General features: G+C 38.0%; 1 protein-coding gene across 3 annotated transcripts in view; it reads right to left on the reverse strand.

Moving 5' to 3' along the window:
* Window positions 1–19,962, reverse strand: part of ANK3 (ankyrin 3) — a 366,464-nt gene that overhangs the window by 81,607 nt on the left and 264,895 nt on the right. For all 3 annotated transcript variants that reach the window (XM_070470691.1, XM_070470692.1, XM_070470693.1), the window contains 3 exons: window positions 9,385–9,491; window positions 3,892–4,116; window positions 998–1,152 (listed from right to left, as the gene is read on the reverse strand). In XM_070470691.1, the coding sequence (XP_070326792.1) occupies window positions 998–1,152; window positions 3,892–4,116; window positions 9,385–9,491 (487 nt within the window). The remainder of the gene's footprint in view (window positions 1–997; window positions 1,153–3,891; window positions 4,117–9,384; window positions 9,492–19,962) is intronic.

Consider the following 19,962-nt stretch of genomic DNA (forward strand, 5'->3'; position numbering starts at 1 on the left):
AGAAGACTGAGATAAAAGAAAGGGGATGGAAATGATAATTCCCAAAACAAAAAGTAAACACTACCATATGATCCAGCAATCCCACTCCTGGAGAAAACAATAATTTGAAAAGATACATGTCCTCCAGTGTTCACTGCAGCACTATTTATCATAGCCAAGACACGGAAACAACCCAAATGTCCATCGACAGAGGAATGGATACAGAAAATATCATATATATATTTCCAGTCACATGATTGGATCTAGAGATTGTCATACTGAGTGAAGTCAGAAAGACAAATATCATATTATATCACTTACATATATAGTCTAAAAAGGTACTAATGAATTTATCTGCAAAACAGAAATAGAGTCACAAATGTAGAAAACAAACTTATGGTTTCCAGGGAGTAATGGGGGGAGGGAAGAACTGAGAGACTGGGATGGACATACATACCCTACAATATATAAAATAGATAACTACTGAGAACCTATTGTACAGCACAGGGAACTCTACTCAGTACTCTGTGATAACCCATATGGGGAAAGAATTTTAAAGAGTCAATACATGTATATGTATAACTGATTCACTTTGCTGGACACCTGAAACTAACACAACATTGTAAGTCAAACATACTGCAATAACAGTTTTTTAAAAAGTGAATGTATTTTCTTAAAAATGCTCTACATGTTTTGCATACCTTCCATTATTATTTTACCCCCTCCTTACACATTTTTGACTTAGAAAACTTTCTTAAGCTTTGGAAAGATTGATATAATAATTGATTTAAGACTGAGAGAATTATCAGAAATTCGTACATTAGTATTGGGATAGGATTAGTTTTTTAGATGAAATTGAACTTCATGCCTTAGACATAGAAAACAACAACTGCTGAGGAACCCGATTCCCACTTTAAAATACAAATGAATGAAATTCGAGCACTGTTTCCTTTAGTCTGGTCATTCATTTGATTCCTGCCTACAGACATTTACAGAAACATGTAGTCATTGTAATTACCTTCATCCATGCCGTTAAGTAATTCAGTTAAATCTTCATTTTTACTGTCAAACTGATGCTCCTTCCATGTTTCACCATTTTCACTGCGAAGAACAATGAGCTCTCTCTCCTTGCCTCTCATAGACCCAAAGTGAGGGATTTCCACTATGACAGGGCTGGAAAAAAAGCCACATTATTTTGGTATCAAAAGAAATGTGTTTATAGTTTCATACGTTTTAAAATGTTTCACTGACAATATTTATTTGAAAATCAGAGGTGCCACTAAGGTTGGGAATGATTTCAAAGCTGCAGAATCATTTGCTAATTAAATAATATATTAGAAGCCTGAAAACATGCCATCATTCATTCATTCACAAACAATTCTTGGGGCCTATCATATGTTAGGCATTTGATTTAAAAGAGGGAAAATATTCAGCACACATTAGAAATCGAGGAATTGAAAGTTATTAAAATAGACCATAAGAAAGAAAGTTGGTCCGTTTTTAAGAACACAATAGGTATATTATACAAAACACTCATGATTTAAAAGGACACAGTCATTTCTTTAAAGAAATTTTGTAAATTATTTTGAAAGATAACTGATTTTTTTTCCCCTTAGCAAGAAAACAATCAATATAACAATCCACTCCCTCCAACGGTCAGTTTTGATAACTTTCATGGCCTGTATAGTCAAGAGAGTTTCTTTAATTTTTAAGTTATGAAATGGGCAGCTTAATTTCCTCACTCTTGTAAGACTGCATAGGAATTAAACTCTCTGAAAAAGCACTATTGGTTTGAAATTGTCTTATAACAATCTGTTAATCTTTGACAGTGTCCTTTTGCAAAAGAATGTAAAAAAATGGCTGCAAATTGAAGCTACCCAATCAAGCACAGGAATAATTCTGTTAAATTTTAAAGTAGGATAAATGCTAAAAAAGATGAATGGAAGTAAGCAGACCACAATCACACACAGTTTATGTAGTTGGATTGTGCAGCTTTATTTTATGACATTTAAGTAGACAGTATCATTATTCTCCTACAGAGGTTGTATATAACCTCACCTCTTAGCCTATGCGATTGTGTACAAGTGGGAACAGAAGGTACAGGCTTAAATATGTAACAGCATAAAAAGTGATAGTAGTTGTAATGACCAAATGACATAAAACATATTAATATCTGAGTTATTACAAAAGCATTCACTTAAAATAGGATGATAGGTGTGAAAATTTTACTTTTGGCAAAATACTTATCATTAGTTAAAACTAAGGGCTTGAAAGATTTTTTATAATGCTTTTATTTTTTGATGGGTAAAAGCAGAATCAGCTATTCCTAACAGTGTTAGTAATTTCAAGAGTTATTAAGATGTTTACCATATTTTTAACCACACCTGGATCAGACATTAATTTTTTTTGGGGGGGGGGAACTAGATACAATCTTTGCAGGTTGATGTATCAGATACTGTCACTGTAAATATTTAAGGAATGTGGCTTTGTGTATGACATTCAACAATACTGGAGAGAAGAAATGAATGAGGGTCTGGGATCAAGGTGAAAGCCAAGCATAAGTTTTCATAACAGGTTTCTTCATGCAGACTGCCAAGGCCAACACACCAGTCAGACAGACAAGCAGACAGACGAACACCAACACATTTCAGCTTAAACAGAAGGAAACAAAATAATTTAATAACTTTAGTAAATATTCTACCTGCTGCCCATTTGGTTTTCTTTAAATATCTTGTATTCCCAACATTTTTTTCAAAATCAGTTTACTTATCGATGATTCTCCTTCTCAAAGTCCATAAAGTTTACTTAGTATGCATAAGTACTTTTACAAAAATGTAACTCCACACACATACATATATATATACACACAGATATATATATATATATATATATATATACACACACATATATATCATTTATAGCAAATGTTGATTCAGAGTCTGCAAATACCTTCTCTTACACTGGGTTAAAATTAGACCTTCAGTCTATCTTAAAAACTACCATAATCAGTTGAAATATTTCAAATGAAAGTAAATTTTACAAAAGCACAAAGTTATGAAAGCAGAATGCTTGCAGTGAATTCCACATGCTTGAAAAGCACAAGAGAGGTAGCGGGGCTACATTAAGTCAAGCCACTATGATTTTTTTTTTTCTTTCAGTGACATACATCAACTGAAAGCATTAAAAACTGAAAATAAAATTAAGACAAGAATAAGACCATGGGTGTGACAGAAAAAAATTGAAAATGGAAAAAGAATTGTAGACATTCTGTATCTTGTCTATAAAGATCCTACCCAATAAATTTTGTTCCTTGAGGCCCAAGCTGCAGGATTCGGCTAACCAAGCTCTCACCCTCATTTACAGGGGGAGGATTGGTGGGAAGATGCAGTTTACTGAATAACATCCATGCAGCAGGAAGAGAAACAAGAAGGGGAAACTGTGAACAAACTGTCAGTCATGACAGAGCCTGCCTGGTTTGCACCCAAGTGCCACCTCAGAAAATAAATTCATTTTTTTCTCTTAAAGTCACAATGGATCGTTTCCCCCAAAAATTATCATTTAGAAGACATGTACCCAAAATAGCCATTTATTCAATATGCCACATGTAAGAGTGGTGCCTTGACTTCCACGGGGGCTGCTGGGGTTCCGTGCACTCACTGAGCAGAAAACATGCTTCTCGGTTAGTAAAAGCTTTGACCAGCAAACTGAGCTAAGGAAGTGCCAGCCCACCAGCTTTGCACAGAATTACATAGCTTTGTGACCTTTGATTCTACACCAATGCTGTAATCGATCAAAATGGTCCAACTCAATAGATTGAACAGTTAACTCAATAGATTTAATTTAATTGACAAGGGTAAAGAAAATCAAAGATGTGGTATAAGGGCCAAGATGAAAATCGACAAGACGACTTACCCTAAAAATTGTGCCCCCGCAGGACCCATTTCTACCAGTCTACTGGCTAATCCCTCTCCTTCCACCATGGGGGGTGGGTTGGCCAGTTTATGTCTCTTTACCAAACGGCAGGTGATGCGGGTGGGGGCCGTACACTTGCGTGGAGGAATGATAATCCTCATCCCGTGGTGACGGCTTCCCCTCATGGAGCCCCCTCGAGCATCCACCATAAAGCTAACCAGAAACCTGCAGAGGAAGATCAGAGGCCGAGTCAGGGAGAGACACAACCGTCTTCACAGTCAGTTTTGAAGTTACATGTTCAAGTGACAGACAAGGTCACTTCCTCTCTTTAAGAATAAACTGGAAGTAAATACCTCAAACATGCATTCGACTTGTGAACTGAGCAAAAGTGTAAAACACGACAATTTATTTTTGGTGGCAAATGGCCTCTGAACAGAAGTCAACCACTCTGTCGATGCTCAAACTAAAGGAATAGTGAATGTTTCAAAGCTGGAATAAAAACTGGCTATTAAGGACTGTCTTGCATTTAAAAGCAAAGTCCCCTAAACAAAACCACTGTATGTGGTTGCTGTGGGTGGTTTAAATTATATTCAAAGGGCCATTTGCTGACTATGGAATGTCTTCCCCCAGCAGTTAAGATGAAACTCCACAGTATGTCTTAAACGTGAACAACTCAGAAAATAAATGTATATTTAATCATACCGACACTCTAATTTTTACTATTTTCACAAAGCAGGAATGAATAAAAGCAGAAAATGACTAAAGTTTTACTAAGGCAATTTTGATGGAAAGGGATTTAATCTTTTCAGTTATCAATTTGGCTTTAAAAACTGTTTAAAATAACCTACACTTGAGTATCTGTACAGAAATGCAAAAATTGTTGAACTGACTTTTTAGAAAACATCTCTAGATAATTCTGTCATTGGATGCTATATTAAAGCTAGGGAAGAAAAACTATCTGCTTGTGCTTGCAGCTATGAAGATGTAAAGAATTAACTGTTATATTTGGGTAGTATCTTTTAAAATTTTTTATTGGCATATAGTTGAATTATAATGTGTTAATGTCTGCTGTACAACAAAGTGATTCAGTTACACACATATATATATATTATTTTTCATATTCTTTTCCATTATGATTCATCACAGGTTACTGAATATAGTCCCCTGTGTTAGACTTGTTGTTTATCCATCCTATGTATAATAGTTTGCTAATCCCAAGCTTATTTGGGTAATATCTTGATTCCTATCATATGCTCATGAAAAAAAGACCTCCGTGACTCATCACACCTTTGTCACCGGGTTGTAAAGCGCTCTAGTGAACATAAACCAATGAGCCCAACATATGGAAGAGTGCAAGTCAGACAGGGGAACAGAAACACATATTTTTACATTTTAGTTCTCACATATGAAAATATGCTTATTCGTGGAAGAGCACCAAATGTTGATATTTAGAAAACTGTCTGAATATCTACAGTATTTGGTGTGTGTATGTGGGCATGGGGGCGGACAATCCCATCCATCAAAATCCTCTACTGTTTACTCTTCTGTAAAACAGTTCTAACATCCCCCCAAATAGATTTCAGACTCTGCTTGGAGGTCTTAGCTGGAGACCCCTTCCTAAAGAGTGATGCTTCTTGACCTTGAAAGAGTAACCTTGTCAAAGAAGCAAATCAGCCCACTATCCCCATGGAGAGAGGCAGGTGCATGGGGATCACCTTTCAGCCCAGCAGATTTTCAGAACCAACTGTGGTCATCAGTGAGGTGAGTCAACTTCATACCTTTTTGCTCATTTTGGATTTAGCCATTTTCCTCTGGATTAATTAATGGTTTTTATATGTTTTGATATTATTGTATCTACTTTGAAAGACTGGAATCACAGGGATATTCAAAGTATGAGGGCAAGAGACAGACCCCCTCAAAAACAGAACAAAACAAAAACCAAACTCCCTCCTATTCAAAAACAAAGATCCTTGTTCACTTGTACAAATGTCCAGATGAACTGTCTCCAGAGCTGAATGATCCAGGGCTCCCTTGCAGCTACTCTGGGAGCCTTCATTTCCTTAGACATGTACAAGCTTACCACTTTTTACCCAGTACTGAAGACAATGTGGCAATATTATAAGGAAGCCCAAGACAAAAATCCAATCTTTCCCAGCTTTTAGTAGTTAAAAAGGAACTTGTGGTTGGGACTAACAGTAACAGAATAAATGAAAAATGACTCAAGATAAACTCAGGGTTTGAAAATGCAGTTGTATTGGTACAAATAAACACTGGAGTATTTATACTGAGAGGCCCTTGTTTGCCCTGGCAACAAACAGCTGGGTCTCATTCACACACATAATAGCTCAGATCAGGTTTGTCTTTTCACTGCTCTACCTGCAGAGCTGAGCATGATTCTCACACATAATAAGCACACAGTAAATGTTTATTGAATAAGCCAATAAATAAAACTATTTTGTTAAGTGTGCTTAGAAATTGCCTAGGTCAGATTTGGTTACTAACATTGAAAAAATATGGAAAAATATATACATATATAAATAAATGAAATATATATTATGGGCTTCCCTGGTGGTTCAGACGGTAAAGAATCCATCTGCAATGTGGGAGACCTAGGTTCAATCCCTGGGTTGGGAAGATCCCCTGGAGGAGGGCATGGCAATCCACACCAATATTCTTGCCTGGAGAATTCCTGTGGCAGAGGAGACTGGTGGGCTACAGTCCATGGGGTCTAAAAGAGTCAGACACAACTGAGTGATAAATTTCATTTATTTATACACATATAAATAAATGAAATATATATTATAGGTATATAATATATATACATATATACACTGAAGGTAGTGTAAGAAGGTTACCAGTGTCAATATAAAAATATCCCAGCTACAGAGAATATCAGAACCAAACGGAAAAACCATGGCTTAGAAGATTTTAATGACAAATTGGAAGAATCTCTTTCTATATATTCTGCATAGCACCCAGCACATAGCTGGGGCTCATTACCGATTATTTATTGTTCTAAGGTTTTCAGCTTTATAGAGCCAAAAGATTGAGGACATATGGGGTAAATGGTAAGCATAATATTGAGTCCTATTATTCAATAACATCATGAAATACAGCAATTTGTTTTTTAAACTCCTCCCTGGTGGTGCAGCAGATAAAGCGTCTGCCTGCAATGCAGGAGACCTGGGTTCCATCCCCAGGTCAGGAAGATCCCCTGGAGAAGGAAATGGCAACCCCCTCCAGTCCTCTTGCCTGGAAAATTTCATGGATGGAGGAGCCTGCTAGGCTATACAGTCCAGAGGATCGCAAACAGTCACACAGGACTGAGCAACTTCACTTCTTACATATTGTATACAAAATAAAATTTCATGCACTGTAACTGACAAAAACAAATGAAAAGGTAATACTGAATCATATTCATTGTATCTTATTAATATTTAAACTAAAGCAGGAATTCTACAAATGATTTTAAAACTAACACATGAATGTTTCTAGTTTTAGGAACAGCAGGATGACAAATGCTGATACACTTACAGACACTGACACAATCTGTGGGAAAAATTCACATAAATTAAAAATACAAAAAGGGATGATTCACATAAAAGACACAGTTATCACCTTGAATCATACTGAGGAAGTGGAGAAGAATAGCTGCAAAATAATTTAGAAAGCAAATGGGAAGATTAATGTAAGATAATTAGAAGCAAGCAACAGAAAATGTCAATGATAAGCAAAGGAAAAATAAAAACCACCAGAAAACAAAACCAAGGCATTTGGCATTTGTAGGACAATTTGGAAAAAGATTTGCCTTATATGGCTATGTACAAGCTACTCCATAGACCTGGCATTAGTGAACTAGTTCCAAGTGTATACCAGTGTGTATTCTCCTTTTCAAATAAGCCCAACTAGCTGCTATTACTTTCCTTCCCTGTAGAAGTCTGTTGTCTGCAATGAATTCAAGGGGAAGGAGAGATAAGTTGCCTATTCAAATACTATACTGTGTCCAATGCAGAGGAAAGCTCATTTCTGATTTTATTATCCTATGATGCCTCAGCTTCTCAATTTACTAAATTAAACCCTTGGACTCTTCTTTCCTATGTAGAGTACAAAGTGTTGGTTCTAGATTTTGGTAACATGGTGCCAACTCACTAAACTTGGTTCAAAAAACTCAATATGTTTGCCCACTGAACGAATGTATTCTGGGTGTTTTATATTTTCCGTCTCAACTCTGACTTTTTTTTTTGCTTTTACAATTTTAGACCCATATACTATAAATCATGTAAATATTTTAAGCAGTTTAAAAATTAATATTACTATAATTAAGAATTTTTCTAATTGAATTAAAGAAATGCAACATTGATGACTCAAAGACCACCATGTAGTTTATAGTTTATAAAGCACCTGCATGTAAATTATTTCTGTTTAAATGACATTGTAGTGACTTGTTTTTTTTACAACTGTGATGTTAGAAGCTATGATTGTGTAACAACTTTTTAAATAATTTGTAGCATTATTCTGAGCTTAGGATTTTTCCTCTGTAAAATGGGAATAATGATAAAACTTATCTCAGTGTCATTTTAAGGTTGAAATAAATATTAAATAATACATGTGAAAAGATTTAGCACAATGCCAGATATATGACAAGTACTGGCTATGTTAGCCATCACACTTTATTGTAATTCAAAGCAGCAAAAAATACTTCATAAGATATATAAGGCACTTCATATATGTTAATCATAGTTAATTTATTTAATTCAAAATGAATCTGTACTTGTCCTGAATTACAATTAATTTATGGCCTAAACATCAATTTCAGAGGTGAAAATACTTTGAAATTTTCAAATTATTTCTTTCCCATTTGTATACACATCGATTATCCCAAGTTTTAATTACCTATTAGGCAAAGACCCAATATCTAAAAATAGAGTAATTATCAATTTAGCAGTTGAAGCAGGTCACCTCTGAGCTGCCTCCTGACTAACAGGCAGCAAAGAGGAGACTCTTTGATGTGGTTTTTACTATAGCTCTTCTGGTGTACACACATTGGTATATTTACTGTTTCTTTTCTTTTAAAAATTCATTTATTTAAAAAACTTTAATACAACTTCATTATAATTTTATTTCAGGAAAATAATATACTCAGAAAAAACATTTGAATAAAGTAAAATGAAATGATTATATTAAAATTTTTTTTATTGAAATGCAAAATTAAAGGCCTAAAAGTACTGCCAGAATAGCCAGGCAATTTTTATGCATCAGCACTTTATTAATTTCCTTTCTAACACTGTGCTTTTGTCAATAAAAACAGATATGCAGACTTGTCTAGAAAAAAATTTACTAATTATTTACAAATATATGCCACGTATACTCATTAATGAAGTCCTTTAGAAGATCAATATTTCATACATGTGAAACTTGCCAATATGAATTTATAACTGCAAATGATAAATGCAATGTTAATTTAACAGGAGAAGTGACTTTCTGGTTACTTACCCAGAATGAACAGGACTTGAGACAAGATTGACATTGTCCAAGGTATCTGCAGCCCAGCTGTAATGTCTAAGAGAATCTGAGTCAAATTCTCTTGTGAATGTTAGATGCTGAAAAATAAACAATATATTATGTCAGCAACTCACCCAAGACAGTGGTTTCTCTGCACCTATAAAATACCTGTATGTTTCCATCAGTCCAGATAGTTCAACATTCAAAATAAGCATTTTCTTATAGTCATCTCTTTTATCCTCAGGTTACCAGCTTCAGGACACCCCTCACCCACCTGTGCCTGTGGATACTAAAATCCGGGGGTGCTCAAGTCCCTTCTATAAAAGAACCAGTGTCATCAGCCCTTTGCATCCACTGGCCTGACTGTATATTTCTCGATAGGTCTACATTGCAGTTTTAAGAATTAAAAAATAAAAGTTCATTGATATGCTGTATTATTTCAGTCTTTTAAGAAACCACTTGAGTAATTGGCATGGCACAAGGAAGATCACAGAAGTAATTCTAACCACGATTTTAAGTACTTCAAAAATCTCTTAAGTTAATCCTACAACTATAAATTTCTTTTCTGAATCTTAAAAAAATAAATAAATCTTGATGACTTCTATTTCCAAGTGGGACAGAGAAGCCCGCAGCAGCCTAGTGCTGTGCTAAGCACACCAGGTAAGTATGGAAATCATCTATCTCTGCAGGTAGCAGAGAATAACTGAGGCGCAAAACTGGAGGACCTGTACTTGGAGAGAAGGTGACCTGCAAAAAGATGAGCTGACTTTTTGTTTCCATTCTTAACTTGAGGGCATTTGTCAATTACCAGTGCCGATGCAATCTGGGCTTTGTGCCTACAGGGGCTACCTGCAGGGGAATACAAAAACCAAAAGAGTTTTGGTGGAGATCTGGGTGGTCTCAAGCACGCTACAGATTTCTGTTCAGAACATCTGCTAAATTCTGGGGCGGTGCACAACAGGAAGCTGAAAAAACAACCTGAAAATTTCTGAAAGGCATAGTAGAGCTTTTGGGCAGTTGAGAAAAAGATTCAGAGTTTGAGACTTAGAAGGGGAGGGGCCTCAAAGATCATACCAGAACTTCAAATAAGGACCCTGAAGGGCCAGAGACAGTTCAGAGATTGCCTGAGGCTTATCAGGGCTTCAAACCAGCCTCATTTCAGCAAAATCTTGATTGGATTAGAAGACTCAACCACCCCTGTATTTGCATAGCAGAGAGATGGTGACTCTTTGAAGGAATATATCATCACTGGGTGTGTCATGTCTACAAACTTGTTTTTAATACATCATGTCCAGCATGCAATGAAAAACTGCCAAGGATGGCCACAGCACATGAACAAAAACAGAAAAAGATACCCAGATACTATAAACAGATCCCAAGGTCATCCTTTATTTTGAAGGAAGCTTATAAGAACTTTCACTATAGTGATCATAATAACTATGATTAGTATGTTTAAGAAAACAGAAAAGATAGAGAAAATAAATTAAAGTTGGATAATTCAACAGAGCACTGGAATATGTGTAAGAAAGAATCAAATGGGTCTTTGTCCAGTTCTCAGTATAACGTGAGTTCTTGAGTAGACACAACAGAAAACAAGGTTAGTAAACTGGAAGTGTAAGTGGAAAAATATACAAAATGAAGGGTAGATTTAAAAAATTTTATTTTATATTGAACTATAGTTGATTTACAATGCTGTGTTAGTTTCAGGTGTATACTTCAGTGATTCAGTTTTATATTCAGTTTTATATATTTCAAATTCTTTTCCCATTTAGATTATTATAGAATATTGAATAGAGTTTACTGTGCTATAAAAAGTAGGCCCTTGTTGGTTATTTGTTTTAAATATAGTGGTATGTGTATGTCAAGGGTAGATAGTTCAAAAGAATGAAAAACACAGAAAATGGTATGAGACATAGAACACAGTGAAAGGCTTTAACACATGTGTAATTGGACTCTTAGAAGAAGAAAATAAAGTAGAGGCTAAATCTGAAGACAGAATTGCTAAGAATGTTCCAAATCTGATGAAAGATAGTATTTCACAGACCACAAACAATATCAATCTCACTTTTCATCCTGCTAAAGATCTGCTTTCTATTGAAACCCCAGTAAAACGGAAGTTGAGTGTTAAATCACACACACACACACACACACACACACACACACACGTACAGAGAGAATAAGAGAACACATCAGCAGAAAAACAAGGATTGGTTGAAAGTCTCTATAAAAGTGATATGATCCTCACAATCCCCTCACTGATTTATCTGTTGCCAAATAACTAACTGCTCTCCATCATCCTTGGCAGAAAGTTAGAGGCACAGAGACCAGAGGCAAAGATTAGAAGGTTAAAGGCCCCATAGTGAAAATGGAGGTTAATTGAAAGCTTATATACCAAATGTTCAAACCCAAACTTCTACCTTCACTGGTCTCCCAGAGAGACAGTGAGGGATGGAGCCTCGAGGCTGAAAATGGAGAGTACTTCTCTGAAATTTCCCAGTGAAATGTTCCAGGCTCATTTCTTCAGTGGAAGTCACAGATGACAAGCCCTCTACCATGCAGGGTACCCTGTGAGCTGTACCTGTATGCACCCTGTAATACTCGGTCATCAAAAAGCACCCCAAGTCACTGCCTCTGGAGAGAAGGGGCTGAAGGTATATATGGAGGCTCTTCTTTTAATCCAAATGAGTATGTCTGATAACAAGACACGACTTTTTATTGGTGTGTATATTTGATAAGCCCTGCAATCAAACTGAACAATAATTTGGAGAGCACTTATGTGCAGTCACTCTCCTATCCAGATCTTAGGAGAATGCAGAAATGAATGAGGAGCAGCTTTCTCTGCATTCAGTGAGAGAGGACACAGCCGGTGGGTGGGTGTGTGATCAGTGATGTTCATAAAAGTTTATAGAACCAGGTTCCTCATCCCCAAAGAGCAATACATCACTTCAGAAAGTGCCCACATTCTCTAAGGTTTAACCAAAGATTAGATGTTGGCTTTAGTCTGGCCTCATTTACCAATTTTACCAATTTTTAGAGACCCCAAAGAACTACTGCCCTCCATGCGTAGTTGCTTCAATCGCGTCCTGACTCTCTGCAACCCTATGGACTATAGCCCACCAGACTTCTCTGTCCATGGGATTCTCCAGGCAAGAATACTGGAGTGGGTTGCCATGCCCTCTTCCAGGGGATCTTCCTGACCCAGGGATTGAACCCCCGTCTCTTGAGTCTTCTGTATTGGCAGGCAGGTTTTTTACCAGTACTGCCATCTGGGAAGCCCAACTCACCTCCAGAGTAGGGCAAAATATTTAATGTGAAGTAGTGGTGCTGCTTACTTAATTTTTTAGTAAACTAAAATTCCTACATTTGGGGCCTTAAGGTTATTTTCCAAAGGACCCATTTTTTTTCAAGCTCTAATAAATAAATAATATCACTCCACTTTGGTAATTACAGTAAATTATTTACCTTTGGTCCTCTTAGAAACATGCACTGGTGACATTAATTATTGAAACGATCAATTATATCACACAAAAAGGTAACACTGCCATCATGTAATATTTATTGAGGGAGGAGTGTGCCAGCACATGGGGACCCCCTTACTGTCCCCACTCCTAGGAACTCTGTCATAACACAAATGAACCAATGTACACTGAACACAAAGACTTGTTCAAAACAGTTGGCCATACGTCCTCATATTTGTTCCAGTTTTTTTTCCCATAGAGTTTTGCAGAGGTTTATGGGCAGGCCTAACAATTTTAATAACCGAAATGCAGACAAACAAAAGGCTCTTCTCACAATGCATCCACTGAAATACAAAACAAAGCGTGCCATCTGAATCTATGGTTTTTATAGAGATGAGGTGGTAGCTTCATTTCCAAGCTACTTGTCTCTGAATACTTCTTTCTACAGACTGGGCTTTGCTGGTGGCTCAGACAGTAAAGAATCTGCCTGCAATGCAGGAGGCTTGGGTTTGCTCCCTGGGTCGGGAAGATCTCCTGGAGAACGGAAATGTGCTGCTTGAATTGCTTACTTATTTTAATCAATATGAATTTCAAAATGTTCTGACACATCACTGTGCATGGTACCACAGTACCAGGAAAAACTCTTCTTCCATTTTGTTACTTACAACAGACATTTAAAATGATAAATCAGACACTACATAAATGATGGATCAAAAAGATGAGCTAGAGGGACTTCCCTGGTAGTTCAATGGTTAAGACTCCACGTTTCCAATGCAGGGCGCTATACAGGTTCAATCTCTGGTTGGGGGAACTAAGATGCCACATGCCGCGAGGCATAGCCAAAAAATTAAAAAGTAAAGACACCATGCTTATTTGGAAAAAAAAAGAAGATGAACTAGAGACGGCTCTCAAACTTCCCACAGCAAGGAGGGGTGTTCCCAGGGCTTAATGAAAAAGCTGGGCTTTAGAGCTGAGTCACAGTCTTGGATTTGAAAATCATCTTTGTCATTTGTGAATAGAGAGCACTTTTCCTACTCTTAAGCTTTCCATTTTGGAAAGGCAGATCAATTGTGTCCCTTTATGTTCACTGTAGCCCTGGAAATGTGGTTCATTTATCTTCATGGAAGATTTGGGAAAGGCAGCTGGGAGGCTCCGCTCAGATGCAGTTTTCACTCCTGTGGGCCTGAGCTTGGTCACAGAGGATAGCCACCTGCTTCGTTCCCCCATGCAGAACTTCATGAGGGGGCTACCTGTCCCGGGTCACTGATGCTGGCCACTGGGTAGGGGTTCTGCCCAGGGGTTCAGTTACCAAGGCTCACTTGGGTCAGATACTCAGCCAACCCTCAAGCTGGCCTCCACCAGGAATGAAGGAGATATTTTGCCTTTGCCTTTTCTTTTTCTTTACTTACTGAAAGCCCCCTTGGAGATGCCCCAACACTACTTGCTGGTTTTAAGAGCCTTAGAATGTTTCTTAACTTTTCTCGGTCTAAGTTCCCTTATTTTCAAATTGATGACTGTTTGATATGAAGATTAAATGAAAATGTACACCTGAGATCAGGCACCAAGGCCAGTGTTGGTATGGTACAGTCGTTTCTACTTTGCAAAGACTTTCAAAGTACATATGTATAGCTGCTTCTATTTTTCCTTTCTTTTTTGAAAGTCACTTCTGTTTTTCAAAGGACTTTTATTTATATGAGCCCGTTTGTTAAAATCTGATAATGTGTGGAGAAAACATGGCAAAAACAATTTCCAGTGCTGGGAATGGCCCTTTACAATGATAGACACAGGATGCCTAAATTAAATCAACAGAGCCCATTCAGTTAGAAGAATGTATCTTCTAAATGCCTTAGTCTTATTTAAATTTCTATGTTAACAGCAACTCTATCAACTCAGTGTTAAGGACTGTTCTAGGCCTTTACATTCATGTGTTGTTTGAATCCTTAGGACCGAGTAGCCTCAGGAGGTAATATTACACCATTTTACAGATGAGGAAACTGAGGTTCAGAGAGGGACTTCAAGAAATTGATAATACAAAGTATTTACTCAGTACCTAGAACACTATGTTAAGGAAAAGTTCACACTGACTTAAGACCTTTTACTCCCCAAGTCTAAAATGATTATGATTAAGCACATCATTTTTCATTTTGGAAGTGATGTCAAGGATACTATTAAAGTCAAAATGCACATTATTCAATAGAGTCTAAAGCCTGACTAATGATGATATCACTGTCTCCAAGAGCTTCATACTTTCCCAAAATAGTTTCTCACCAGCCATATTTATCAGAGCAAAGAGGGGAACAAGTACACACTGGCCTCACCAATGAGGATGCACCCAAATGCCCAGGACTGGATATAAATGTGCAGGCCTGGAAGAGAAGAGTCAGGAGAAAAGAAAGTATTTGCAAGGAAAAGAAAGAGAAATCCAATTAACTCCAACATCGGCTAATTCTCCAGGCTGCAGACTGTTTTCAGACCGTCACCCCCAGTGTCAGATGACACCAGTTAAGGTCTGTCAGCTTGGCTGCCCCTGGCAGAAGGTCGTCCTGTAGATGAACTGGTGGTCTGAATACTGCTAACATGAAAGGCACCAGGTAAAGCTCACAGCAACAGGTCACAGGCAAAACCTAGTGCATCTAATCAGAAAACCTGTAAACATGACCTAGTTGAGAAACAGTTGGATGAAGTGGGCACCCAGGAAAGCACAAGCTTGCCAAAAGTCAATACCCAGCACTTAGTGGCTTTAGTAGTTACCCAAGGATAACTTCAGCCTACAGCCACATGTCAAACAGGGCCAGGGCAGGGCAACCCACATGGGTGTCAGATTCCCTAGGCAGAGAATAGATGATTGGGTTTGAGGTGGGCTGCCTCACTTCATGGCCCATGAATGGCAAGTCAGAAATCCTCGTTGAACCTCCATTTCTGCATTAGAGTAGTGGTGGATAATGTCAACTGTCCCAACTCACTGTGAGAATGCAATGACCTAAGTGGTGTGAAAATGATGTGAAAATTCTAAATTGCGAGGTAAATAAAAACACAGATAATAATAATCCTGATACTACCAGATCTTTTATATTTGAATCTATTCCTTAAATTTATGTAACATTGCAGCCCCTTGTGTAGCTTTTTAGGCTGCCATATGTTTTTATTAGACTATAGGGAGTAGCCTGCTGGATTAACAAACATTAAGTGGCATTTTGGTCACGACAAATTCTGGTCTAAACATCAACTCTTCCAGGTGAATATGCTTCACTCAGGCTGCCATACTTTGCTTATGACAGTGGCACTGTGGCCTAAGGGGCGGCAGCAGAAGGGACTCAGGTAGTCATCAGACCTGTTTTATTCTCAGCTGGACCACCAACCATCACCTAATGTGACAATGGGCAAGTAAAACACTCCTTTCAGCCCCAGGCTCTTTGTCTGTGATGCAGTAATGATAATACCTAGTCCATAAGGTGGCTGAATACATGGAATGAGGTGACGCATTTAATAAAAGGAATGGTAGGTGCTGCCCTGCTTATTATAATTATTGTGACCTATGGCATATACTGAATGAAATGGAAAACTGCTGAAATACACAGTAGGTCTGTTTCGACATCGACCACAACTACCCGGAAATATTTTTTAAAGAAATGGATAGAGAAGATTGTGGCAAAGTGGGATATTGCTTAGCCATAAAAAGGAACGAAACTGTGCCATTCACAGAGGTGTGCATGGACCTAGAGACTGTCACACAGACTGAAGTAAATCAGAAAGGGAAAACAAATATTGTATAGTAATGCATGTGTTTGGAATCTAGAAAACGGTACAGATGATCTTACTTGCAAAGCAGAAATAGAGACACAGATGTAGAAAACAAATGAATGGATACCAAGGGGGAAAGGGGACGAACTGGGAGATTGGGATTGACATATATACATTACTGTGCATAAAATGGATAACTAATGAGAACCTAGTGTACAGCACAGGGAACTCTACTTAATGCTCTGTGGTGATTTAAATGAGAAGGAAATCCAAAAAAGAGGGGGTATATGTATTTTTTAAAAAAGAAAGAAATGGATTCCATCTTAAAACAAGTCTAATTCATAGTAACAGAGGCTAGAGTGGTGGTTACCCTAGACTGGGGTCAGGGGTGGTGGAGGAAAAGAGGAGATATTGATCAAAGGGAATAAATTTTCCATTATAAGATGAATAAATTCTGGAAACCTGAAGCACAGCACAGTGACTGCAATGAATAAAAATGTATCAAACACTTGAAATTTGCTAAGAGAGTAGATCTCCAGTGTTCTCACCACACAGCAAAAAAACGGTAATTATGGGAGGTGATGGATGTGTTCATTAGCTTGACCATGGACACCATTTCACAATGCAAATATATTTCAAAGCATCATGTACACCTTATAAATGGATTCCATAAAAGAAAAGCTGATTGAAGCAGAAAAATAAAAATTTAGAGCTTACTAAACCAGGTCTTTTTCTAAAGTATTTCTTTTCTAGAAATCTTATTACCCATAAGACTTATTTGAGACTAGAATACAAACCATAATGAAGTTGCTTCTAAGGATTTCCAAATCAGATTGATTTTAAGAAAATTTAGCAACCACTTTAACAAGAGAAGGTGAATCAAGGTCAGCATAGAAGCTGAGAATGTTAATACATCAACATCCGGCTCAAGACGTCTAAATGAACTGTACTACCTTAAGTTACAACACCAAACCCTGCCTTAAAAAAAAAAAAACAACCCTGTAATCTTGCTGACCAATCTGTGACAGGTGTTGAGTGGGCCACCTGAGTAATGCTGGCAAAGCACTTTGAAGAGGAAAAAGCAGCACATTAAATGCCACTAGTTGCTTATCTTTCAAGGACTATCTCTAGCAAATTTTTAATCCCAGGCTGGTGACCTTCTGCCACCAGGTACATTTGTGAAAGCCCTTTAGAAATTAGCTTAAAGGAAAGAAACAGTAAAGTTAATCTGCTGATGGAGGAGGGAGTGGGCAGGCAGGGGTAGAATGGGGTTGGCAGGGACAGTGGGGAATATTAGCATAACCAACCTTTTGGGTTGGGCATTTTTCTCCCTTTCTATTACTGAGATCATGGAAAGGGCGTAGGTCTTAAACAAATAAATAAATGTGAATTTCTCCCAAACAACTCTCCAATTCACACATTCCTTGCTAATACATCAAGTTGTACACAACACAGTATATAGCTAAGGATACATGAAACCATCCTCAGACTCACAGAAGACCAAGTCCAGCTCAAAGGATCTGGAATCCTAGGTGGGGAGATAAATGAAAAGAGTTACGGGGTGGACAGTGTTCCAACTGCCTCCAGGAGGCTACTGGGAGACCTCCAGCACTGACTCCAGAATGATCTTCACAGGGACCCAACAGCCAGAATAACTGTTCGCATATTGTTATAGTTACACCTTCTAAACCGGTCACCACTGGATACTCTGCTACTAGCCCCCTTAGACACAAAGATTGTGGGCAAACCAGTTCTGAAGAAGGAAGTCTGCAAGTTGAGAGCAACCTAATTGGAGACGGACAGGGCCCTGCAGCTGCCCCAGTTTTCTCTTTCTGTAGACGCGCGGCTACAACCTCAGATATGCGGATGATACCACTCTAATGGCAGAAAGCCAAGAGGAACTAAAGAGCCTCTTGATGATGATGAAAGAGGAGAGTGAAAAAGCTGGCTTAAAACTCAGCATTCAAAAAACTAAGATCATGGCATTTGGTCCCATTACTTCATGGCAATTAGATGGGGAAAATGTGGAAACAGTGACAGATTTTACTTTGGGGAGGGCTTCAAGATCACTGCAGACTGTGACTGCAGCCATGAAATTAAAAGACACTTTGGCAGAAAGGTTATGACAAATCTAGACAGCGTATTAAAAAGCACAGTATCACTGTGCCGACAAAGGTCCTTATAGTCAAAGCTATGGTTTTCCCAGTAGTCCTATAGTGATGTGAGAGGTGGGCCATAAAGAAGGCTGGGTGCTGAAGAATTGATGCTTTTGAATTGTGATGCTGGAGAAGACTTTTGAGAGTCCCTTGGACAGCAAGGAGATCAAACCAGTCAATTCTAAAGGAAATTAACCCTGAATACTCACTGGAAAGACTGATGCTGAAACTGAAACTCTAACACAACCTGATAGAAAGAAACGACTCTTTGGAAAAGGTCTTTTGGAAAAGATCCTGATGCTGGGAAGGATTGAGGGCAGGAGCAGAAGGGGGCAACAAAGGATGAGATGGTTGGATGGCATCACTAACTCAGTGAACATGAGTTTGAGCAGACTCTGGGAGATAGTGAAGGACAGGGAAGCCTGGTACACTGCAGTCCATGGGGTTGCAAAGAGTTGGACACGACTTAATGACTAAACAACAACAGATGCACGGCATCTGTGTCTACAGAACCAAAAGGAAATGAAAGGTTTTGTTAGAGATCAACTGGCAAAGAACGCCTTTCTCTACTTTTTGACCTTGCTGAGCAGTTTGTAGAATATTAGTTCCCTAACTAGGGATCAAACCTGGGCTCCCAGAACTGGAAGCACAAAATCCTAACCACTGGACTGCCAACGAGTTCCCTCATTTTATTTTTATTTAGTTAAAATTAGATTTATTCCTGGAAAGAAAGCATAAACTAACATAATCTCAAGGTTGAACTGCAGTTTGAGGTGGCTAGAAGACTTTCTACGCTGCCCTTGATAGGTGGTTGTTCAGGCCGGATTTGACCATTACTAATAGTCAGCATTCAGCATTCCAGAAAAACATCTACTTTTGCTTTATTGATTACACCAAAGCCTTTCACTATGTAGGTCACAACAAACTGGAAAATTCTTCAAGAGATGGAAATCAGACCACCTGACCTGCCTCCTGAGAAATCTGTATGCAGGTCAAGAGGCCACAGTTAGAACCAGACATGGAAAAACAGATTGATTCCAAATTGGGAAAGGAGTACGACAAGGATTTATATTGTCACCCTGCTTATTTAATTTCTATGCATGTGAAATGCCAGGCTGGATGAAGCACAAGCTGGAATCAAGATTGACGGGAGAACTATCAATAACCTCAGATGTGCAGATGACACCACCCTTATGGCAGAAAGCGAAGAAAAC

Source organism: Odocoileus virginianus, chromosome 7, assembly GCF_023699985.2.
Source record: "Odocoileus virginianus isolate 20LAN1187 ecotype Illinois chromosome 7, Ovbor_1.2, whole genome shotgun sequence".
NCBI classification, from domain to species: Eukaryota; Metazoa; Chordata; class Mammalia; order Artiodactyla; family Cervidae; genus Odocoileus; species Odocoileus virginianus.